This window comes from Eubalaena glacialis, chromosome 10 (assembly GCF_028564815.1).
Source record: "Eubalaena glacialis isolate mEubGla1 chromosome 10, mEubGla1.1.hap2.+ XY, whole genome shotgun sequence".
Lineage (NCBI taxonomy): Eukaryota > Metazoa > Chordata > Mammalia > Artiodactyla > Balaenidae > Eubalaena > Eubalaena glacialis.
This window is the reverse complement of record NC_083725.1, coordinates 110077388-110100394: the sequence shown is the minus strand read 5'-3', so window position 1 is coordinate 110100394 and position 23007 is coordinate 110077388. Positions and strand designations below refer to the sequence as shown.

The 23007-nt window shown below is 51.9% G+C and overlaps 2 protein-coding genes across 2 annotated transcripts; one reads left to right on the top strand and one right to left on the bottom strand.

Moving 5' to 3' along the window:
* The first annotated feature begins 1064 nt into the window (after window positions 1-1064).
* UBE2L6 (ubiquitin conjugating enzyme E2 L6) lies at window positions 1065-12735 on the top strand. Its single transcript, XM_061203358.1, has 4 exons — window positions 1065-1356; window positions 4940-5035; window positions 8137-8323; window positions 11708-12735. The coding sequence occupies exons 1-4, from the start codon at window positions 1330-1332 to the stop codon at window positions 11857-11859; spliced, it is 462 nt and encodes a 153-aa protein (XP_061059341.1). The 5' UTR covers window positions 1065-1329; the 3' UTR covers window positions 11860-12735.
* A 1280-nt stretch (window positions 12736-14015) lies between these two features.
* SMTNL1 (smoothelin like 1) lies at window positions 14016-21973 on the bottom strand. Its single transcript, XM_061203356.1, has 7 exons — window positions 20972-21973; window positions 20594-20726; window positions 20430-20481; window positions 19258-19416; window positions 18962-19076; window positions 18658-18809; window positions 14016-14160 (listed from the first exon to the last, which is right to left on the bottom strand). The coding sequence occupies exons 1-7, from the start codon at window positions 21971-21973 to the stop codon at window positions 14016-14018; spliced, it is 1758 nt and encodes a 585-aa protein (XP_061059339.1).
* Between the last annotated feature and the right edge of the window lie 1034 nt (window positions 21974-23007).

Below are 23007 nucleotides of genomic sequence, written 5' to 3'. Positions count from 1 at the left end.
CGCAATGAGAAGCCCACGCACCACAACGAAGAGTAGCCCCCATTCGCCGCAACTAGAGAAAGCCCGTGCACAGCAACGAAGACCCAACGCAGCCCAAATAAATAAATTTATTAAAAAAAAAAAAAAAGTAAGCGAGGTAGTGAGCTCAGAACTCAAAATATGTACTCAAAATATTTTCTGATTTCCTTCCTCCTCTGGACTGGGGATGGGGGTGAGGAAGATGGGCTCAGTCCTCCCAAAGAGTCTCATCATTACTAGGAGATTCTTCCCCAGATGCTGCTCCGTGCTCTGGGGCTGCTCCACAGTGGCCTCAGCTTCGTCCTGGGGGAAAGGCCCTCTGCTCTTGCACAGGGGTGGAGACTCCGGGCTGTGTTTGGGGGCACACAGTAGGCCTGCAGTTTGTAATGGATTGGTGGTAAAATAAGGCAGCCCCCTTAAGTCCATCTTGGGGCTCCCAACACCCCAACTGTCTCCCAAATCTAACATATAGTAGGCACTTACTAAGTATTAAACCTAGTAAAGGATTGAAGGGTCTACCAACCCCCAAAGCAAGAGAACGGATCCAACAGCGCCCCCTTGCGGTGCTCTGCATCAAGAAGTCACCTGGGAGAAACGTCTGCAGTTCCACCACCGAATGCTGGACAGCACAAAGGATCCCACGCTGCCAGGGGAGGGGTCCTTGTCGGGGATATAGTCTACGCTGTCTCCCACCCATTTTTAGAGATGGGGCACATGGGCCCAGAGAGGGGAAATGATTTGCCCAGGGGGCTCTGGGAATTCGCTAGAGGGGCTTAGGGCGGCGGTCTGACGGCGGAGGCCCCCGAGCGACCTGTCGCGGAGCTGCGCGTGCATAGCGAGCATCCTGTATTTGCTTAGAGCGAGTGTGTGTTTGGGGCGGCGGCTGAGAGGGGCCGGACGGAGATTGTGCAGCCCCCGGCTGGGCCTCTAGCGGCGGAGCTGGAACTAGAACCCGGATGGGCGGACCCCGGCCCCGCGCCCCCTCGCGCTCGCTGCCTGGTGCAGGGCGCCCCCTAGCGGGACGCCGGGATCCGGCAACGCCGCGCTCTCCCAGGCCCGCCTGGTCTCACGACAAAGAGCTCAAGTTCCGGGGATCCGAGCCCACCGCCCCGGGGACCGGGCGGGTCCTCCCCTCGGTGGCCTCGCAGTCTCAGCCGAGGCGGTGAGGAGCAGGTCAACCCGGTCCCCGCGGGTGGAACGGAAAGTGGGCGGGGCTCCCGGAGGTGGTGTCCCCGGGGCGGGGCGCGCGGAGTTCGCAGTCCGGTGCGCACTCTGGCTGGAGCCCGTCGGAGCTTCACACTCGGTCCCGAGATGACGGCGAGCAAGCGGGTGGCGAAGGTAACGGCGAGTAGGATGACCCGTTTGTCACGGTTCCGGTGACTTTCTATTCCGTCCTCCCTCCATCCCTCCTCCAGCTCTCCGAGCGCATTTGTTTGTCTGGGTACCAGGGCTGGCTGAATTCCTGCGTCCCTGCCCCCTCCCCAGTGGAAGAGTGGGTCTACGAGAGGGGCCAGAGCTGGAGTTTGCGGAGGTGAGGACGTATCGAGCGGGGGTGTCGCTGGCTCCCTGAGCTGTGCTGGGGATGGGGATGAGCCACCTCCCCCCAAATTAGTTTCAGTTTCATTTCTCTGCCAGAAACTTGTGATAACAATTACGTGCGTCTCAGGTGCGGGAAGGGTTGGTTCCTTGGAGTCTTTTTTGGAGCCAGGCGTTCTGTTGGGGGTGGTGGCAGGTGCCTTTTGAACAGAGATAACCAGGACAAGGTCCTTGCCTTGGAATAGCCCATCATGGCCCGCCCCATATTTTGGTACCCACATTAGAGTCCCGAGAAGTATGCGATGCTGAGTGGGAGTTGAAAGCAACGTTCTGAGGGTATTCTCGGGAGGAAAAGATGCCAGGGAGAACCTAGAAGGTGTCCTGGAGTAGGTGGCGTGTATTCATTAGTTCTACAAATGTTGTTGAATGCCTCCTATATGCTGGCTCCAGTTCTAGGAGATACGGAGGCAGAGATAAACAAACCTACCCTTGCTGAGCTTTCATTCCGATCAGGGACACAATTTGAAGTGAGGTCGGGAAGGATGGGGAGGGGGTGATTTTCCCCAGGAGGTGGGAAAACGCAAGGTGTTTGGAGGACTGGGATGTGGCTGGGACTGGAGATAGATGGGGAAGGTAGAGCAATCCTGGGTCGGACACCCCTCAGGCTCTGAGGCTCTCAGAAGTGCCCCTCCTATGTGCAGGCTTGAGGGGGGTGAAGAGGGGGTGCTACCCTCAGCCTCTGAGAAGAAAATGATCTGAGATTGGGGCACCCAGAGCAGGCTCAGCCCAGAAGGACTGAAATCTGGAGGTTGGCAGCAAAATAGGGCAGAGAGTCTTTCCAGCCAAGTGGGAAAGAGCTAGGAGCCAGTATTTATAGCACTGGCACCATTAAATGCCAGGTAGTTTACATTAGTTATTTCATCTCATTCTCACAGCAACCCTGTGAGTTAAGTCCTATACCCCCATTTTACAGATGGGGAAGTTGAGGCTCAGAGAGACTAACTTGATTGTCCTGGGTCACCCAGTAGGGAGTGACGGGGCTGGGATTAGAGCCCAGGTTGGCAGGCTCTTTCAGTGGCTTCCCTACTTTCATTTTCTGTTCCTCTGCGTCAGATGATTTCCTAACAGGCCTCAGGAATGAACTTTGTGTCCTAGCTTGGGTTTCAGCATCCCCAGGCTTTGGGAAAGTCTTGAGAGAACTCACATACAACCGGTAAAGTCCAAGTTCTTCCAGTTATAGTAAACTTGGGGAAAATGTCCATTCCAGGGCTTCTCTGTTCAACTTGGGGCTTCATTCTTGCTGAAGAGTCACAGATGATACTGGAACTAGGACTTGTAGTAGCAGATGCTTCTAGTTTGGGGTAAAAGATAAATGAGGGGTCATAGATTCTGGGCAGAAGGTGCAAGAAGCAGTTTGTTGGCATGAACAGAGTTGGAGTATGGAAAGATGAGAAACAGGAGATAAGGGTGTGTTTGTATGTTGTGGGGCAGAGAAAGTTTAGATGGTGCACAGTATGAAGGGACCTCTCCCCAGCTGTGGACTGGCTTTGGGGACCTTTCTCTCTGCCTTTGTTTATACCAGGGTTTCCCAACCTTGTCACTATTGACATCTTGGGCCGGATAATTTTCTGTAGAGTGTTTGTCAGCATCCCCGGCCTCTACCCACTAGATGTAGTAGCACTCCTCCATTTGTGACAGCCAAAAATGGTCGTAGACATTGCCAAATGTCCCGGGGGCAAGTAGGTAAAGTAACCCCCCAGTTGAGAACCATTGGTTTATACCATTTGGTGTTCCAGAAAAATATGACCTGCCCTTGAAAGTCTTTTTTAAAAAAATACTTTTATTTATTTATTATTTATTTTTATTTTTATTTTGGCTGCACCGTGTGACTTACAGGATCTCTGTTCCCAACCAGGGATCGAACCCACGCCCTTGGCAGTGAAAGTGTGGAGTCCTAACCACTGGACTGCCCGGGAATTCCCTGAATGTCTTTTTATCTGTTGCTGTTGTTTTTTTTAAAAGGTCTATTACAGTGGGGAGAGGCAGCATAGGGGTAGAGGGGTAAGAAGTACAAATCATTAGGTATAAAATAAGCCACAAGGATATATTGTACAACATGAGGAATATAGCCAATATTTTATAATAGCTACAAATGGAGTATAACCTTTAAAAATTGTGAATCACTATATTGTACACCTGTAACATATAGTATTGTACAGCAACTATACTTCAATTTTTAAAAAAATTTTTAAAAAGAAAAGGAAATATATTTTTTAAAAAGTCTATTGTTCCACAAGATGGACCCCAAAATGGAGAGAGGGGTTCTTTGGTCTAATACATTTGAGAAGTACTGCATGCTTGGGCTCATACCTTGGAGAATCACAACACACAGTAACGTATTAAAGCCTTTGGGAAGTCCTGTAGGAAAGAAGTCTGTTTAGCCTAGTGTTTCCCAGTGTACTTGACCGTGGAACCCTTTTCCCGTAACAACTATGAATCTTGCATGGGACGCACCGTATACATTTGCTCTTACTGGGCCCTCTGCCTTGGTACCTCTCCAATTCTCTGCATGGTAGACTCTTATTCATTCCGCATGACCCAGCTCACAGTGTCACCCTGTGTGAAGCTTTCCTGCTCCCCTCTCCTCTCCTTCCCTATTATGTGTCCACATGTTATGCACATAATCACATCCGTGTTTCTTCCATTACTCCAATGAAGTTCTCGAGGGCTGGGCCATGTGTTAGTCAAGTGTCAATAGAGGATGCTATTGAGGAGAGGGCTGTTGGGGGAACTCAGTGATGTCCAGGTGACTGGGTCACCTTTCTGGGAAGGTGAGTCACTGCTTGTCCTCTTGTTTCTCTGCTTGGTGTGTAGAGTTCTTCTCTGCTATGGTCTGCTTGAGTCATTTCCCCTCCCCAGGCCTGGTCTGGAGCAGTTTGACGGGACAGGGTGCTGTCTTTGCTGCCCGTTCTGCCCTGAGCACTGTAAAGGCACGTCGTCATGCTGGGTGCTATGGAAGGGAGGGAGGACCTTGTGACTCTCTAGGAAGAGGACAAGAGGACAGACATTAAGTCCCTTGGTTTCAGGAGAAAAGGCTCCTAAGAGAGTTTACTCCCAAGTTGTAATATCTGGAAGCAGTCATGTGCATGTTCCCTCCACCTGGTACCTACAGAGCTGGGGTGAGGCTAAAACTGGGTGATTCACTCAAAGCCCTGAGCACTGTGCCTGACACATACCAAGTGCTCAGCAAATGGGGGCTATGACTCTGCCAGCTTCCGTCCCCTGGGCGGTCCTGTTTGGGACTTGGACAGTGTGCTGTGGGGCAGGGGGAGGGGGCTGAAGTAGGGGAGACTAGGCCAGCTGCCCATGCTCTGTCCCCCTGCAGGAGCTGGAGGACCTTCAGAAGGGGCTCCCCAGGTACCTGCGGAACCTGTTCAGTGACGATGCCGACGTGCTGGTGTGGCACGCTCTCCTCCTGCCTGTGAGTATCCGCAGGACTGTGGCCTGGGACTGGGGCCACTTAGGCCAGGAGCCTGGGCAGGGAGGGTTAGGACTGGGCAAGAATCTTCCCTGCCTTCGAATCCTGTTTTTCACTGGAGGTTATCATTGGCAGAGGGGGTCTCTCTCTGGATTGATTGCTTCTGAGGTCCAGGCCGATTGATGAAGAGGCTAAAAGCCTTTTGGATTTAGTAAGAGACCCCTTTTGCAAGCCAGTAGCTACCAAGCCCACCACGGAAGCTTCAGTAGACAAAGGGCATTAAAAAAAAAAAAAAGAAAAAGAAGAAAAGATCTGTTGGGTCTTTGTCAAAGGATAGGGATAAAGTTCCTGTTTCCCACAGTTGGTAGAATTTGCTGCCTCAGACCTAAAATGTGTTTTGTTCTCTTTTAAAAATCGTATTTCAGAAAATTATTGTTACATATGACAGCACAGATAACTCATCTCTACTATTTTGCTTTTTCTCTGTTTATTATTAAAGATCATCTCGATAGACTCTCCCTTTGAAAGTAATATTCCAAAGGACCTATCAGAGTGCAAGATGTCTATTGTATCATCTAATTATTAGTGACCACAGATATTTTCTTTGAGAAGTTCATCTATATACCTTTGGATACTTGGAAATAAAAATGAAAACAATTGAGCTTTTTATTAGCTCTTTGGAATTTAATGGGAACAATTCATTTGATTCTTTAGGATTTGGACTTCTTCCTGACAAGGCAATGGCTTGGGTTGTGCCATATTCTTTTCCTTTATTTTTAAAAATTTATTTATTTATTTATTTTGGCTGTGCTGGGTCTTAGTTGCGGCACGCGGGATCTTCGTTGCGGTATGCAGGCTTCTTAGTTGCGGCATGCATGCGGGATCTAGTTCCCCGACCGGGGATCGAACCCAGACCCCCTGCACTGGGAGCGCAGAGCCTTACCCACTGGACCACCAGGGAAGTCCCCGTGCCATCCTCTCTTTCAACTGACCTGTAGCCCAGAACAATGGAGAAAGGCTTGAGTCAGGGCAACCCTTGACCCTCTGTCATGTCCTGTGGGCTGCTGGGTTGAAACAGTCCGCCACACCTGCTCTGGGCTGGAAGAATAACAAAATGCTTTATTTAACTCAGGACTTCGGAAGAAGTAGGGCTTTCTCAGCTGACCCTAAGGTGCTGTGTGAAGCCCTCTGTCTGGTCCAACTTCCTCACCTTTACAGATGAGGAAACTGAGCCCCAGAGCTGCTCAAAGCCACACAGCAAGCTCGAGGCGGAGCCAGGATGGGTTCCCAGGACCCAGGGCTCTCAGCTTCATGGCTCCGCCACCCCCTTCCTCTGATAAGACCTGGGCAGCCTAGCCTGCAACGGCTGCAGAAGGACACACAGACGCTCTCTCGTCCTTTTCTGAGGCCTCACCCGTGGCTTTGTGTCTACTTCCCAGGTCCCAGCCTCTTCTTATTATGAAGAACATGAAAGCTAAGGCATTTTCTTTATTTGCCCAGCATTTGCCCCAGCTCTTATCTCAGATACGCCCAAGACCCCTACGGCTTCCTTTCTGCCTTCTGCTAAGGAAGAGGAGCTCTCTTAAAACCTTGACTCTGCGCTTGCATACCTATGTCATTCTGACTGTCTTTGTCCTGTCTTCTCTGTCACGAAGGTTCTGAAAGGATTTGGAGCTTTGGAACCAGCTTGAAGGCCCCTGTGCTCTATGCTGGGGTCACCCAAGTCCCGAGGTTCCTCCCCACTAGGGTTGTAGAGCACTGCCCATGTGTGGAGAAGTCAAGTTGACAGTGCTGAGTTCCCATCCTAGCACTGTCACTGTGGCCCTGGGCAAGTTACTTATATACATTGAACTTGAGTTTCCTCATCTGGGAGTGGAGGTGCTAATACTCATGAGTTTTCATAATACTTATCCTAATAGCTGACATGTACATAGTGCTTGCCATGTGCCAGGCCCTATTCTAAGCTCTTAACATAAATTAGCTCATTTAATTCTTACATAAACCCTATGGAGAAGTTTGTTATTTGTTCCATATGGAAAAGCACAGAGAGGTTAAGTTACTTGCCTGAGGTTACACAGCTAGGAAGTGGCAGAGCCAAGAGTCACACTCAGGCAGAGTGGCTCCAAAGTCCACATAACCTCTACACTGTGCTGTGAGGGCTAATGTGTGTGGAGCCCTTAGCACAGGGTGGCACAGAGTAGATGCCCAGGAAGGCCTTCTGGCTGCTGGAAATCTAGAGGGTCTTCTACTGGCTCCTGGCAACTGGTCACTCCAGCTCCGAGTTCTTTTTTTTTTCTTTTAACATGGTAAAATACACATAACAATATGTACCATCCTCATCATTTTTTTAAAAAATTTTATTTATTTATTTATTTTTGGCTGTGTTGGGTCTTCGTTTCTGTGGGTGGACTTTCTCTAGCTGCGGCGAGCGGGGGCCACTCTTCATCGCGGTGCGCGGGCCTCTCACTGTCGCGGCCTCTCTTGTTGCGGAGCACAGGCTCCAGACGCGCAGGCTCAGTAGTTGTGGCTCACGGGCCTAGTTGCTCCACAGCATGTGGGATCTTCCCAGACCAGGGCTCGAACCTGTGTCCCCTGCATTGGCAGGCAGATTCTCAACCACTGCGCCACCAGGGAAGCCCCATACTCATCATTTTTATGTTCTGAGTTCAGTGACACTAAGTACACTCACGTTATTGTGCAACGATCACCACCATCCATCTCTAGAACTTTTTCAGCTTCCAGAACTGAAACTCTGTGTCTATTAAACACTAACTCCCCATGCCTCCTTCCCTCCAGCATCTGGTAACTGATTTTCTATTTTATGTCTATGAATTTGACTATTCTAGGTACATCACATAAGTGGAATCATACAATATTTGTTCTTTTTTTTTTTTTTTTGGATCTAGCTTATTTCACTTAGCACAATGCCTTCAGAGTTTATTGGTGTTGCGGCATGTCGCCATTCACGATTCTTCCTAGGAGTGGAGCAGAGGATGCCTGGGACCCTGGGGTGGGGGCGGGGAGAGGGGGAAACCAGATCCAGGCCCTAGAAGGAAAATGAGCAGCCGTGCCTCGGCACAGAGCTTGATCCCTCTCTTGCACAGGAGAAACCGCCCTACAACCTCAAGGCCTTCAACCTGCGCATCAGCTTCCCTGAGGAGTATCCATTCAAGCCTCCGACAGTGACATTCACAACCAGGATCTACCACCCCAATGTGGACAGCAGCGGGCGGGTGTGCCTGCCCATCATCAGCAAGGAGAACTGGAAGCCTTTCATCAAGACCTGCCAAGGTGGGCCCGGGCCCTGCCTAGAGGGAGGGACCTGGACTGGATGGGGGAGGGGGTCATGGGGCCGATGTTTGGTTAGAAAAGCCCAGAAGAAAGGAGATAAAAATTGTGAGTCTCAGCTGAGCCTGTTGTCAGATAGAAGGGATGCATCCTGAGATCCTGGGCTGACTGACCTGCTCCTGCCTCTGTTCTCATACCTGGGCAGGTGGGAAAGAGCAGCGTTGCTCTGGGTCAGGGGAGAGAGAAGCAGCTGGGCTCTAGAGGGAAGGGCTTGGGATAAGAAGGCCGCATGCCATATCTGGGGACCTTGGTGAAATCTGTTCCTTTCCAGGGCTCAGTGCCCTAAATGACAGCTGAGGGGACTGGCCTAACAATGATAACATACATCACTTAATTAGGCACTTTGGCACTGTGCTAAGAGCTTCACTTGCCTTTTTTTGGCGGGGGGGGGGCGGGGGCTGTGTTTTGCAGCTTGCGGGATCTTAGTTCCCCGACCGGGGATTGAACCTGGGCCCCCAGCCCAGTGGAAGCTCAGAAGCTCGGAGTCCTAACCACTGGTCTGCCAGGGAATTCCCACATGCCATTTTTTAAAAGTTCACTTTTTTCCTTTTTAAAAACAAATTTATTTATTTATTTATTTATTTATTTTTGGCTGCGTTGGGTCTTCGTTGCTGCGCGCGGGCTTTCTCTAGTTGCGGCGAGCGGGGGCTACTCTTCGTTGTGGTGCACGGACTTCTCATTGCAGTGGCTTCTCTTGTGGCAGAGCGTGGGCTCTAGGCACGTGGGCTTCAGTAGTTGCGGCACGTGGGCTCCAGTAGTTGTGGCTCGCGGGCTCTAGAGCGCAGGCTCAGTAGTTGTGGCGCACGGGCTTAGTTGCTCCGCGGCATGTGGGATCTTCCCGGACCAGGGATGGAACCCGTGTCCCCTGCATTGGCAAGCGGATTCTTAATCACTGCGCCACCAGGGAAGCCCCACTTTTTTTCTTTTTAAGATTTATTTATTATTCATTTATTTAATTTATTTTTGGCTGCATCGGCTCTTAGTTGCGGCTCGTGGGATCTTTGTTGCGGCATGCGGGATGTTTCCTTGCGGTGCGCGGGCTCTTTGTTGTGGTGGGCGGGCTCCTCTCTAGTTATGGCGTGTGGGTTTTCTCTTCTCTAGTTGTGGCACGTGGGTTCCAGAGCTCGTGGGCTGTGTAGTTCGCGGACACAGGCTCTCTAGTTGAGGCGTGCAATCTCAGTAGTTGTGGCGCACAAGCTCAGTAGTTGTGGCACGCAGGCTTAGTTGCCCCGTGGCATGTGGGATCTTAGTTCCCTGACCAGGGATCGAACTTGCATCCCCTGCATTGTAAGGCGGATTCTTTGCCACTGGACCACCAGGGAAGTCCCAAAAGTTCACTTTTTTATTTGAAGTATAGTTGATTTGCAATGTTGTGTTAGTTATACTTATGCACATGTGTTCAGTTATACTTATGTACATATATTCTTTTTCATATTCTTTTCCATTATAGTTTATTACAAGATATTGAATATAGTTCCCTGTGCTATACAGTAGGACCTAGCTGTTTATCTGTTTTATATATAGTAATGTGTATATGTTAATCCCAAACTCCTAATTTATCCCTCCTCCCCCCCCTTTTCCCCATGGTAACCATGAGATTGTTTTCTATGTCCCTAAGTCTGTCTCTGTTTTGTAAATAAGTTCATTTGTATCGTATTTTAGATTCCACATACAAGTGATATCATATATTTGTCTTTGTTTGACTTACATTACTTAGTATGATAATCTCCAGATCCATCCATGTTGCTGCAAATGGCATCATTTCATTCTTTTTTATGGCTGAGTAATATTTCATTGTATATATGTACCACATCTTCTTTATCCATTCATATGTCGATGGACTTTCAGACTGCTTCCACGTCTTGACTATTGTAAATAGTGCTGCTTTGAACATTGGGGTGCATGTATCTTTTTGAATTAGAGTTTTCTCTGGATATATGCCCAGGAGTAGGATTGCAGGATCATATGGTAACTCTACTTTTAGTTTTTTAAGGAACCTCCATACTGTTCTCCATAGTGGCTGCACCAATTTACATTCCCCGCCAACAGTGTAGGAGGGTTCCCTTTTCTCCACACCCTCTCCAGCACAAAAATTCACTTTTTTATTCCATATTATATTTTTGGTATCTATCCATTGATGACAAATTGAAATTATAATGGAGTAATTATAGTTCAGGTATACAAAAATGGAGTTGGGTGGCCATTGAGGACCTGGTCTGAGACATGTCTCTGCACCACTGAGAACTTGAACTTGAACTTTCTAACCCAAGGACACCAGCCATTTTTAACACACCAACTTCATTTAATCCCCCCAGAAGCCCCCTGAAATAGTGCGCTCATTAGCTCCATTTAATAGATGAGGACACTGAGGCATATGAGAGGAGAAGCGCTTGCCTGAGCTGGCAGGTGGCAGAGCTGGGATTCGGAGTCTGCTTGGGTGACTCTGGAACAGCACCGTCCAGCCGAACTTTCTGCGGTGATGGAATCCTTCTATAGCTGCCCTGTCCAGTGCCATGGTCCCTAGCCACGTGTAGCTTTCGAGCACTTGAAATGTGGCTGATGTGGCTATGAACTGCATTCCTAATTGTAGTGAATTTCCATTAATTTAAATTGAGTTAACTACACATGGCTGGTGGCTACCGTAGTGCGCACTATGGCTCTAGAGCCTATGGACGTAATCAGTGTGCGATCAGTCCTGCCTCTGGACCAGCTTGGGAGTTCTTAACCCTGGTAACAAGAATCCTGGGGGCGGGGATGGGGAGGAGTGGTCCTTGGATGAGCTTCAGGAGGTCGGTGAAGCGCTCTGAACCCAGAACCACACGTTTGTGTGTATGTGTATGTGCACGTGCCTGGGGAGATGGGCCACCGCCTTCACCAGGTTTCCAAAGTCGCCCGTGAACGATTTCCAGCCACGGGGCAGTAGTGGTTTCCAGTCTTGAGCCTCAGAATCCTTTTTCCCAAATAAAAGTTTTTTTGGAATCCTAATAACACAACAAAGAAAAGCAAAGTGTTTCTTCTTGAAAAGGGAATAGAACCCAGAAACCCTGTTTATCTCACCAACCCCCATGATGGGTAGCTTCTGTGACACCGTGAAACACAGTTTGAAAAACACTGATGTAACTGGTTATGGCTTTGGGCATCATCAGTGAATGTGGTAAGAGGCATTTCATTTGGTTGCAGAGTCATCCTAAGACATGGAACCTCCTGGGGGGATCTCCCAAGGAGTGAGTGTGACGTTTCGGGGGATCTGGGAGTGGGCAGCCATCGCTTCCTTCCCAGGATTTTTTTCCTTCCATCCTGATGTCCTGATCTGACCTCTCTCCCCAGTTTTGGAGGCCCTCAACGTGCTGGTGAATAAACCAGAGCTGGGGCAGCCCCTTCGCCTGGAGCTTGCTGACCAGCTGACACAGGACCCGGAGCTGTTCAACAGGAGGGCCGAAGAGTTCACCCTCCAGTTTGGAGTGGACCGGCCCTCCTAACTCTGCCTCTGACCCTTCTCTGCACTGGATGCTTTCTGTGTGATGGACGGACACCTGTCATGGGCTAGGGGCCAGAGCCCCTTTGTGGTCCATTTCCTGCTCATTTCTTCCACGTTTTCCTCCTTAGATTGTTAGTCATTTGTGTGTGTGTGTGTGTGTGCGTGTGGTGGTGGTGGGGCCGCAGTTATGTGTGTGGTACGTGGACCCACTGGCCTCAGGTGTGCTTTTCCCACTTCCTTTCTCTGCCCCAGGGCCAGGGGCACTTAGGTTTGCAGAGTTGCAGGCCAGCTCTCCAGCGCTCTGTGATATGGGAATCGCAGGCTAGCTCGCAGGAAATGAGCCCAGCAGCCAACCAGAATCCCCTGAGGGCCTAGGCATGGGGGTTGCGGGGAGGGCAGAGGGGCAGTGGGGAGTATGGGAGGGAGGCAGGACACAGGGAGGAGGGACTCCTACTTACAGTTGAGTGTTTTGTTGATTGAGTGATTGGAAACAGCCAGACCGCTGATAGACATGTATAGATTTAGGTGCAAAACCTTTTCTCTTCCACGGATGAATCATAAAGTGAAGAAACTAATCTCCATCCCAGAAATCTGACTACATGGGGTTTTTTTGTTGTTTTTTTTCTTTTAATTTTTTTTTTTTGGCCACACAACCAGGGATCGAACCCACACCCCCTGCCGTGGAAGCGCAGGGTCTTAACCACTTGACTGCTGGGGAGGTCCCCTGACTACACGGTGTTTAAACCACTTGCTATCCCATTAGGTGGCTGGTTCCTGGGGACCAGGCTTTAGGCGGGGAGGTGTTTCCCCTCCAGCTTTCAGTCCACGGGAGCCACGGAGGCCATGGATTTGCCCAGCTATTAAAGTCACAGATGGACTGTGGAGTCCAACTGAGTGTTCACTGAGGGGACGGGTGGTTCATCAGGAGGAGAGGAGGCTGGGGATTTCGCTGCAGTCTAGTAAAAGGTGTGACCCTGCTTTCCATCAGCTGAGGGCTCGCTGGGCGTGGAGCCTTGTGTGACCCCAAGCATTGTGGGGAAAGCTGGCCATGAGGGACTAGACCACCCTTGGCCTGAGCGGTCGTCGACACATCCACAAGGATGACATCCCCGTTTTTATAGATGAGGCAACCAAGGCCCAGAGCGCTTCCGTGGGTTGCCAGGTCCACTCTGCTGATGAGGGCAGAGGCCACACCTCCAGCTGCAGTGCCAAGCTGGCTGGGTTTTATTTTCGTGTTTTTCATCAACTGTTCTCATCAGCGCACATGCTCCAGATGGCTGATAAAGCCAGACAAGATTGTTAGCGGGAAATTATACTCAGCTCCAGGGTTCATCTCTAGTGAGCAGCAGAAAAGCAAAAAGAAGCCAAAACTCTAGCCAGGGTTGGAGGGATTAACTTAGCACAAAGGAGGAGCTTTCTGGGTGCAGTGGTTCTAAGCGCCTAGAAGACCACTGGCTTTTAAGAGACAGAATATGGGGTATCTTTGAGTCAAGGGAATCACTCCAGGCCCCACTAGCCTAGTTGGGGTGAGATTTCTAGAGAATCTTCTACTCTAGTCCCTGCCCTGGAATTCCCTAATCTGGGAGAGGTGTGGAAAAACGGAAGAGAATTGGGAAAGTGCCACCCATGGCTGGAAATGTAAGATGTGTTGTTACTTTGGGCCATCACTTAAAGAACACTTATGTGACAGGACCCGGGCAAGGCTGTTTGTCCTTTTCATGATGTCATTTAACGCTCACAGCACCTGCATGATTTTAAGCTCCTATCATCCCCATGCAGACGGTAAACTGAAGCTCAGAGAGGTTCACTCACTGGCCCAGGGACACATAGCTGGTTAGTGGTAGGACCAGCCCACTCTCCTTTCCCAAATGCCTTCCATGGTTGCTGAGAAAATCATGTCAGATGAGGAACCCTGGCGGCCGGGGTTTATTATCCGAGTGAGAGATGTTCCTGGTGGGGTAGGGAGGGAGCACTAAGGGGCTAGACCGGATTTTACAAAAGAACTTTTCATGTAGTTAAGACTGGTGCCATCTGCCCTTGTCTGAGCCCCAGCACTGCTGCCACCATGAGGAGAAGTGAGCCTCTGGGCCACGGCTGGTCAGCTGGGCCCCCTGCCCGCCTCTGCCCACAGGGTTGGTCAGCCCCTCATTTCTTCCCTCATTTCTTCTTGGTCTTCACCAGTCCCTTCTGCACGAGGCTGCGGTACAGCTCCTGGATGTAGGTGTAGACGCACTTGGAGTCGGGCGCTGCCAGCCGCACCATGTCATCCACCTCCAGCAGCTGGGCACAGTCGGCCAGTTTCCTGAGGGGCAGGATGGGGAGGGGTGAGGAGGGGTGGAGCAGAGAGCCAACGGTGAAGGATGCAGGGCCTCAGGGAACGGGTGGGGACAGCCCGGCAAGGATGAAGCCCACAGAACTGTGTGTGGCAGAGCTGGGAGGTCATCTAGGGCAACCATCCCATCGTACAGATGAGATAACTGAGGCCCAAGAGTCAAGACACAAACTCAGCGTGGTCTGATTCCTAAGCCCGTGTTTTCACTGCACTGTGTGCCTTCATGTAGGAGCGAGACCCTCTAGTTCTGCAGTAGCCCACCCCTTCCACGTGCTCATATACCTGTCCTCAGGGAGAGTTTAAAGGACAGAACCCCAACACTAGCCAGAGTGTTGGCTTGTAGCTGCAACATCTCCAGCTTCATCCAGTTTCCGTGTATTTATTGCGGGGTACTATGTGCTAGGTACTCTTCCAGGGAATTCAGCACTGAACAAAATAAAAATTCCCCACTCTCATGTCACTGACATTCTCACTACAGTAGACTAGACAGACAGTAATCAAACAGAAATCGATGGTACATCAGATGATGAGAGGTGCTGTGGAGAAAAATAAGGCAGGGAAGGGGGACAGGGTATGTTTCTGCGTTCAAGGGGATTTTTTTTTAATATTATGTTAGTGATGGCTTTATTTTTTTATTTTTCATCTATTTATTTATTTATTTTGTGCCAGCGCCTCGAAGCTTGTGGGGTTTTAGTTCCCCGACCAGGGATTGAACGGGCCCTTGGCAGTGAAAACACGGAGTCCTAACCACTGGACCACCAGGGAATTCTCCAAGGAGAATTTTAATAGGGACCCCAGGAAAGTTCTCTTAAAGAGAGTAAATTGGGGACGTCCCTGGTGGTCCAGTGGTTAAGACTCTGCGCTTCCAGTGCAGGAGGCACAGGTTCAATCCCTGGTCGTGGAACTAAGATCCCACGTGCCGCAGAGCAACTAAGCCCGTGCACCACAACTACTGAAGCCCACACGCCTAGAGCCCGTGCTCCGCAACAAGAGAAGCCACCGCAGTGAGAGGCCCGTGCACCGCAACAAAGAGTAGCCCCCGCTCGCCACAACTAGACAAAGCCCGCGCATAGCAACGAAGACCCAACACAGTCAAAAATAAATAAGACAAATTTATAAAAAAAAATTTTAAAAGAGTAAATCGGGTACATATCTGCGGGAAGAGGCAGAGGAAACAGCATGTGCAAAGGTCCTGAGGCAGGAGTGCTTAATGTGTTTGAGCAACTGCATGGAACTTAAAAGCAAGTCCTCTTTTCTAACTTCCCAGCTGCTCTTTGGGGCCATGTGCTACTCCTGGCTTTGCTAAAGCCGATCATCTGATCTAACCACTGTTGGGACCTTGCCACCATGTGCCAGGAGTTTTATCAAGTGCTTCCCTCCCCACCTTTTTTTTTCGGTTGCGCCACACAGCTTACAGGATCTCAGTTCCCCAACCAGGGATTGAACCCAGGCCACGGCAGTGAAAGCCTGGAATCCTAACCACTAGGCCACCAGGGGACTCCCAAGTGCTTTCCCTTGAATGGTCTCATTTACTCCACTCCTCTGTGTTCAACCAGCAGAAGAGGAACTGGAGACTCAGAGCATTTTGGTGATTTGCCCAACGTCAAAGTGAGTGACACATCTGGGACTCCACCGCAGGCCTGCCTGATGCCTCTGGCATCTCTGCCCTGTAGCCGGGTCTCAGCAGTCCCAGCCTGCCAAACCGCCATGGGTGCTGGCAGTAGGAGAAACCAGGGTCCCAGTGGAAATCCTCTCTTAGAGCTGAGACAGCTGGGCCGAAACCCAAGCCGGGCTGGCCTGGGAGCGGGAGGGAGGAGCACAGACTGGAGGATTTCGAAGAATGGGACAAGCTCTCTGCAACCAGTGCAGTGCTCTTGGCTCCTGGGTGTGGGTCGGGGTGCTGTTCCCATGCAGGAGAGGCAAAAGCTTCATTCCCACTGGGCCTGGGGAATGGGGTCGGGCTCCTCGAGCAGCACAGCCGATCAAGCCACCTGGGGGCCCCAGCGTTGACCGTTCCATGGGAATCAGAGGCAAGTTCTAGAAGGGAGCCAGCTGCGGCAGGGTCCCCCTTACTTTGCACACTTAATCTTCACACCAAGCCCTAAAAGAGGTTAAGTCAGCTGCCGAGGGTCAAAGAGCTAGGAAGGGGGACTTCCTTGGAGGTCCAGTGGTTGGGACTCTGAGCTTCCACTGCAGGGGGCACGGGTTCGATCTCTGGTCATCACTGGTCAGGAAACTAAGATCCCACATGCCTCATGGCGTAGCCAAAAAAAAAAAAAAAAAAAACTAGGAAGGAGGAGGCACCTCCACCTCTTTTTTTCTCCACCCTCCATCCCCACGCATCCCCTGCACATCCTTCCCTTTTCACTGCTGCCTGATGCCTCCTCTCAGCCTGTCGCCATCACCTGATTATTCCTTCTGCCTTTCTGTGGCTCTGCAGGCTTGGAGCCAAGGCAAGGCAGCTGCAGGAGGAAAATGACCTGGCCCCACAGGCCGGGGACATCTGGTCAGGGCCGGGCCATATGCCCTTCTGATGTTCACCGAGAGCTCTCAGCCCCGACTAGGAGCTTCACTTTCCAATCCTGGTTCATCACCATTAAAGGTGCTTCTGAGCCCAGAGCAGGACTGGTGCTCCCGATGCCCTCAACCCCCCACCCCAGGGCACTCCCCCCATCCCCTGGCGGGATCAACTGGAAGGGATCTTCTGGAGCACCAAGTCTGGTGGATTTCAAACGGCATCCTTGGTGCCCTAGGGCCCCATAGACATGCTTCAGGGACCATCTTGGGAAGCAGGGTTAGGCGCTGAGCTGGAGTGCTGCAGGAACCCCTCCCAACCTAAAAAGGCCTCCCTAAAATCTGTTTAATATGTTGGGCATTCATTTAATATTTTGCTTGAGGAATCTGTCAGGGGGGAAAAAAACATATGAAAAGCACAGATCAACATCAGCCATCTCGTCTTGCCGATGGGGACACGCAGGCCCAGAAAGGGGAAGATTGCTGCCCAGACTTCCCTGCAGGCTGGTGGCCAGGCCTGGACTAGACCAGAGGGCTCAGCCTCCTGCACCAAGGTGCTGCCAACATCCCCAGTGACTTATTCCCTGTCCCCAGGCTTTAGAAACGCACTCGGCGGGAGATGCATTTCCGGGCCTCAGAGCTGTCCTCATGGACTACTTCCTATGCATAGCCCTGTCTCTACCAGGCGGCTCAGAAGCCCCTCCCAGGTGGGAAAGGACGGGTGCTCCAGGCGTGAGCTCCTTGGGAGCCCCAAGGCCATCAGGTCATGTCTCTCCGGTGGGTGGAGATGGAGGCCTTTGGCTGAGTCTGGTGTTGGTGCTTTGGTGGTGGGAGTGCCTCCTCCTCCCCCGCCACCTGGCAGCCATGTCTTGGTCTCTTAGGTTCTTCCTTGGGCCACACTGCTCCTCACACCCCTCCTGCCTGTCTAGTTCACCCCTGTCTCCATCCCTCCACCACCCCGGCACCCAGCTGTGTGAACCCCAGCAATAAATCCCCTCCAGGTCCCACACTGAATAATAATTATCATAACAACTGTGATATCATTCATCATAACATAGGAGCTAAGATTTTTTTTTTTTTGAAGTGTTTGCCATGGGTTAGGCACTGTTTATAGGGACTTTACTTAATTATTTACTTAATTCTCACCATAGCCCTGCCAAAGAGGAAATGTCATGCCCATTTTAAAGATCAGAATATGGAGGCTCAGAGAGGTGAAGGAGCCTGTCCAAGATCACACAGCTAACAAATGGCAGAGTCAGAATCTGGCCCTAAATCTCAGCAACCACCCTGTCTGCCCCTCCTCTACCCCTTACCCTGCCTGCATTTTCTTCACGGCACCTGTTCCCTCACATTATATTTCACACGTATGTGTGTTTATGATCTGTCTCTCCCTTTAGAATGTGAGTCATAGGCACGCAGGGATTTTGCAAGTTTCACCCACTGCTATGTCCTAAAACAGTTCCCAGCAATCAAAAAATATCTGTTGGGGACTTCCCTCGTGGTCCAGTGGTAAAGAGTCCACCTTCCAATGCAGGGGATGCAGGTTCGATCCCTGGTCAGGGAACTAAGATCCCACAGGCCGCGGGGCAACTAAGTCCACACGCCACAACTACTGAGCTCGCGCACCTCAGCTAGAGAGCCCACGTGCCACAACTAGAGAAGAGAAAACCTGCATGCACAACTAGAGAGAAGCCCGCGCGCTGCAACAAAAGATCCCGCATACCTCAGTGAAGATCCCGCATGCCGCAACTAAGACCCGATGCAGCCAAAAATAAATTAAATAAATAAATAAATAAAAAATAAATCTTAAAAAAAATATCTGTTGAATTCATGAATGTGTGGTGACAGCCTCTACCTGACCACCGCACTACCTGACCCCTGTGAATCCAGCACTCGATTCTGTGTAGGTGCCCCGAGCTCCCACCCACCTCTGCGTCCCCTGGCATGGCTTACTCGGCTGTGGAGAAGGCCAGGGAGAAGTTGTGCCGGCGCTTGGCGGGGTCCAGCGCAGCATAGTCAAAGGCATCGGGGAAGAACTTGTGGATGAGGGCGCAGAAGGCCATGCCACTGCTCCAGCTTGAGGAGAAGTTCTGGATGTCCACGTGCTGCGGGCAAGCGGGGCCCAGAGGCCTCGGTGAGCCTCAGCCAGAGCACCTGGACTTTGCCCCCGCCGGACCTCCCACCCTCTGGGCTTTGCACCACACAGACCCTCCCAGCACTGCTACCCTGGGGAAGGGTCCCTCGCCCCACCATGCACCTCGTAGCTCCTCGTCATGGCCCGGCACCACTCCAGGAGCATGTTCTTAATGCCGCCGATGGCTGCCCCCGTGGCCTTGGTGTTCCGGAACAGGGCCGTGGGGCCCGAGGCTGCCCTGTGTGCGAGGGACAGAGAAGGTCAGGCCAGAGAGGTGGGAGGGTCCCATCAGGGAGGAGCCCCAGCCCCAGATGTCAGTCCTCCTGCCTGGGCTCGGGCTGTTCCTATTGCCCCTCAGGACTCCCCCCACCCGACCCTCCAACCAACCCAGCCCCACCAGCTCCTCGCCCGCATCTTACCCCCCAAACTTGTCTACGATGGCTTTGCGGTTCTGGGCACGGGGCCCCCAGGGCCGGGCAGGGGCCGACACCCTGCGCTCTGGTGCCTTCTCTTTCTTCTTCTCCTGTGAGGGAGGGGGCTCCGTGGGACTCTGGGACACATCGCTAGGTGAAGATTCACTGCATGGAAACGTTTGGAGAAGGGTGAGAGGGGCTGGGGCCAGCCACTGTGGGGAGGAGGGAGGAGGCTGGCTGAGCGTGGTCCCTGCAGTCTCAGAAGGCATACAAAGTTGTGGTCCCCACTCTCGCACACGTTTCCTCTGGGCCCAGCATTGGCAGGAGATGAGAAGGAATAGTGAGGCTCAGTCTAACTTTGGGGAGCATGTGGTCTGGTGCATGTGTGGGCAGAACTAGGGCACATCTGAGGTATGACCTGAGTTTGAATCCTGCCTTTGCCTCTTATTTGCTGTGTGATCTTGGGACTGTCATGTCACTCCTCTGAGCCTCAGCTTCCTCATCTGTAAAATGGGGCAAGAATAGCTACCTGACAAGGTGGTTCTAAGGCCTGCGTGGGAGGGGGAATGTAGACCACGCTCCACGAACGTTCAACCGGGTACCTTTCCCTAAGAAGGTGACACGGAGGTGAATTTCAGCTCGAAATAAAGGAAGACTCTTCTAATGACGAAAGTTGTGCCCTGGCAAGAGTAAGGCTCTCATGTTATCCAGCACCAGCCAGGCACCAGGCGCTGGGCTGAGTGCTTTATACACAGATGTCGTCTGAGCCTCACAAAAATCCTATGAGGTAGGTACCGTGACTGTGCCCACTTCACAGGGGAGGAAAGGGGCAGTGATGTGGCCAAGGTCACACAGCTGGTAAGTGGCAGAGTCATTGTTCAAACTCAGGCTTTCTGCTCACCTGCTTATGGGTGAGGCTGACACCACGGAGGCAAGCAAGACCAGGAGGCGTCAGCAGTGAGTGAGAGACGGACCAGATATGCTCCACTGCCCCTTCGCTCCCACACTCCGGCTCCTTTTGTCTCCTGGGCTCTGCCCTGGGCTAGGGGGCTGAAAACCATAATTCCTGGCATATCTTGAGACCAGCACTGAGGAGGCCCAGGCCCAGGGGATGGCAGCCTTTAAAGGAAGCAAGTGGTAGCAGGGGTTGGAGCTGGGGCTCCAGAGTTTGACATTACCTGGCTGAAGGACTGGTCTCTCCGAAAGCTGCGGTGTCTGGGCTCAGCCCGTCTAGGGGAAAGGAACGGGAGGGAGGGAAGCTGGGGTGACCCATGGTGCGCTGCCCGCATGCTCCCTCAGGGAGGCCCCTGCAGCGTCCGTGGGCTCCTGGGCTCTCACTCACCTGGGCTGAGGCTGCTGCCCTCCTCCGTGGGGCTCTCGGGCCATTCCTCAGCAGAGCCGGGAAGCACTCCTGCCCCTTCCTCCGACTCTTCCTCCACACCCTGGTCCTGTTCTTCATCAGGACAGCCTGGCTCCTGGAACGGACATGAGCTGTGTGGGCTCGCACCTGCCTGAGGCTCTGGAGGGCTTCAGAAAGATCTGGAAGACAGCCTGGGGCCACAGTGCTGCATCCCCCACCCCAGGCTCTTGATATCAGTGGGTGGAAGACTGGATTGTCCCAAAGGACTAAAGCAGGGGAGGGGCTTGCTTGGGGGCGGGGTGGGCAGGGGACTCTGGAACTTTGCAGGGCCTCCTCCCTCCTCTGCTCTTTCTCACTCACCACCTCCTCCTTCACCACCTCCTCCTGTGGTTCAGGCTTGGCCGCATCTTCCATGGCAGTCTTCTTCTGAGAGTCCGACTTGGTCTCTGGAGCACTGGCTTTCTCCTGGGCTTCAGCCTTGGGCTCCTCCGTCTTATCGCTCTCCTCCTGAGAGGCCACTGTGGCCTCCTCCTTCCCATCAGCCTCACTGGCTCCAGCCTTGGCCTCCTGCTTCCCAGCAGCCTCCCTGCCTCCAGCCTTGGCCTCCTCCTTCCCAGCAGCCTCCCTGCCTCCAGCCTTGGCCTCCTCCTTCCCAGCAGCCTCCCTGCCTCCGGCCATGGCCTCCTCCTTCCCTTTGGCCTCCCTGCCTCCAGCCTTGGCCTCCTCCTTCCCAGCAGCCTCCCTGTCTCCAGCCTTGGCCTCCTCCTTCCCAGCAGCCTCACTGGCTCCAGCCATGGCCTCCTCCTTCCTTTTGGCCTCCCTGCCTCCAGCCTTGGCCTCCTCCTTCCCAGCAGCCTCCCTGTCTCCAACCTTGGCCTCCTCCTTCCCAGCAGCCTCCCTGCCTCCAGCCTTGTCTTCCTGCTCCCCAGCAGCCTGTGCCTCATCACTCACGTTGGCTTTCTCCCTAGATCCAGGCTTGGCCTCTTTCTCATCAGCCTTCTGCTTCTCAGAGGCCAACGTGGTCTCCTCTTTTCCCTCAGCCTCCTTGGGTTCAGAGTTGGTCTCTTCTTTCCTCTCAGCCATCTCCTGAGGAGCCACGGTGGTCTCTTTCTTCCCACTGTCCTCCTTTTGAAGTTCAGCCTCCCCTTTGGATTCCCCCTGGAATTCAGCTGAAATTTTGTCCTCAGCTGGTGCCCTCTCCTGCTTTCCTGCCCCATCTGGAGGCCCCTCTGTGATGGTCCTCTCAGCTGGGCCTGTGGCCTCCTCCTCAGCAGAGGCTCCCCCTCCCACTGTCTCCGGGACCTCCGTGGCTGGGGACACAGGGGTCCCGTCCTCAGAGGGCTTCCCTTCCTTCTTCTCCATCTCTGAAAAGAGAAGACAAGCAGGCCTGGTCATGCCCCCTTTCTGCCGCTGAAGGCCCTGGAGTCTGGAGACCTGCGATTCAGTCCTGGGTCCCTCACTGCTCGGACATGTGACACAAGTATCCACTTTTCCTTTGGTTAAATGAAGGGGTAGAGCACCACATCCTCAAAATTGGGGTGTTGGGCCAGCCACGTTTGCTTGATGTTGGATGATGTTCACCTAAAGGCCCTCTGCAGGTTGTGACTTGGGCTTTAAGGAACACTGGGTTCCATAATGCCTTTTCAATGATTTGGCCTCTTTTTGAATAAGTCAGTGAGGTGGTTATAGTCTGACACTAGCCTCCTAAACCCCCATGGAGCAGTTGCTATTCTCCCCTTTTGATGGAGATAGCTGCCCTCACGCTCAGAGCCCAAAGCAGACAGAAGTCTCTAGATAGAACTTAATAATACTGTTTTTTGTTTTGTTTTGAGTATTTATTTAATTTATTGATTTTGGCTGCACTGGGTCTTCGTTGAGGCATGTGGGATCTTTTAGTTGCGGCATGCATGTGGGATCTAGTTCCCTGACCAGGGATCGAACCCAGGCCCCCTGCCTTGGAAGCTCGGAGTCTTACTCAATGGACCACCAGGGAAGTCCCTAATAATACTGTTTTGATTCCATTGTATTTATTTCTACGGTTACTTTCTGTTTCTGGCCAGTGATATCGAGTTTCCATTTCCAATAGTGATATACAGTTTCTTTTATTAATACATTTATTGAAGTAAAGTAAGTTAATTCAAAGGAAGACGTTCAGGAAAGCAGAATACAGGATACAAAATACCTAAATCATGGAGGTGGTGTTAAAATGCCTGAAATTTGGGAAACCCTGGGCCAGCTTGGTCTCTGGGTCTCTGCCAGCACTGCCAGCCTGTGTGTGTGGTTCTCTGATGAGCTGGGCCTGGGCATGGAAGAGTTTCCTTTGGTGAAGAACAGAAAATACTCTCCCTAACTAACCTCTGCAGGGAAATCTGATCCTCCAACTTTATCATGAGGTT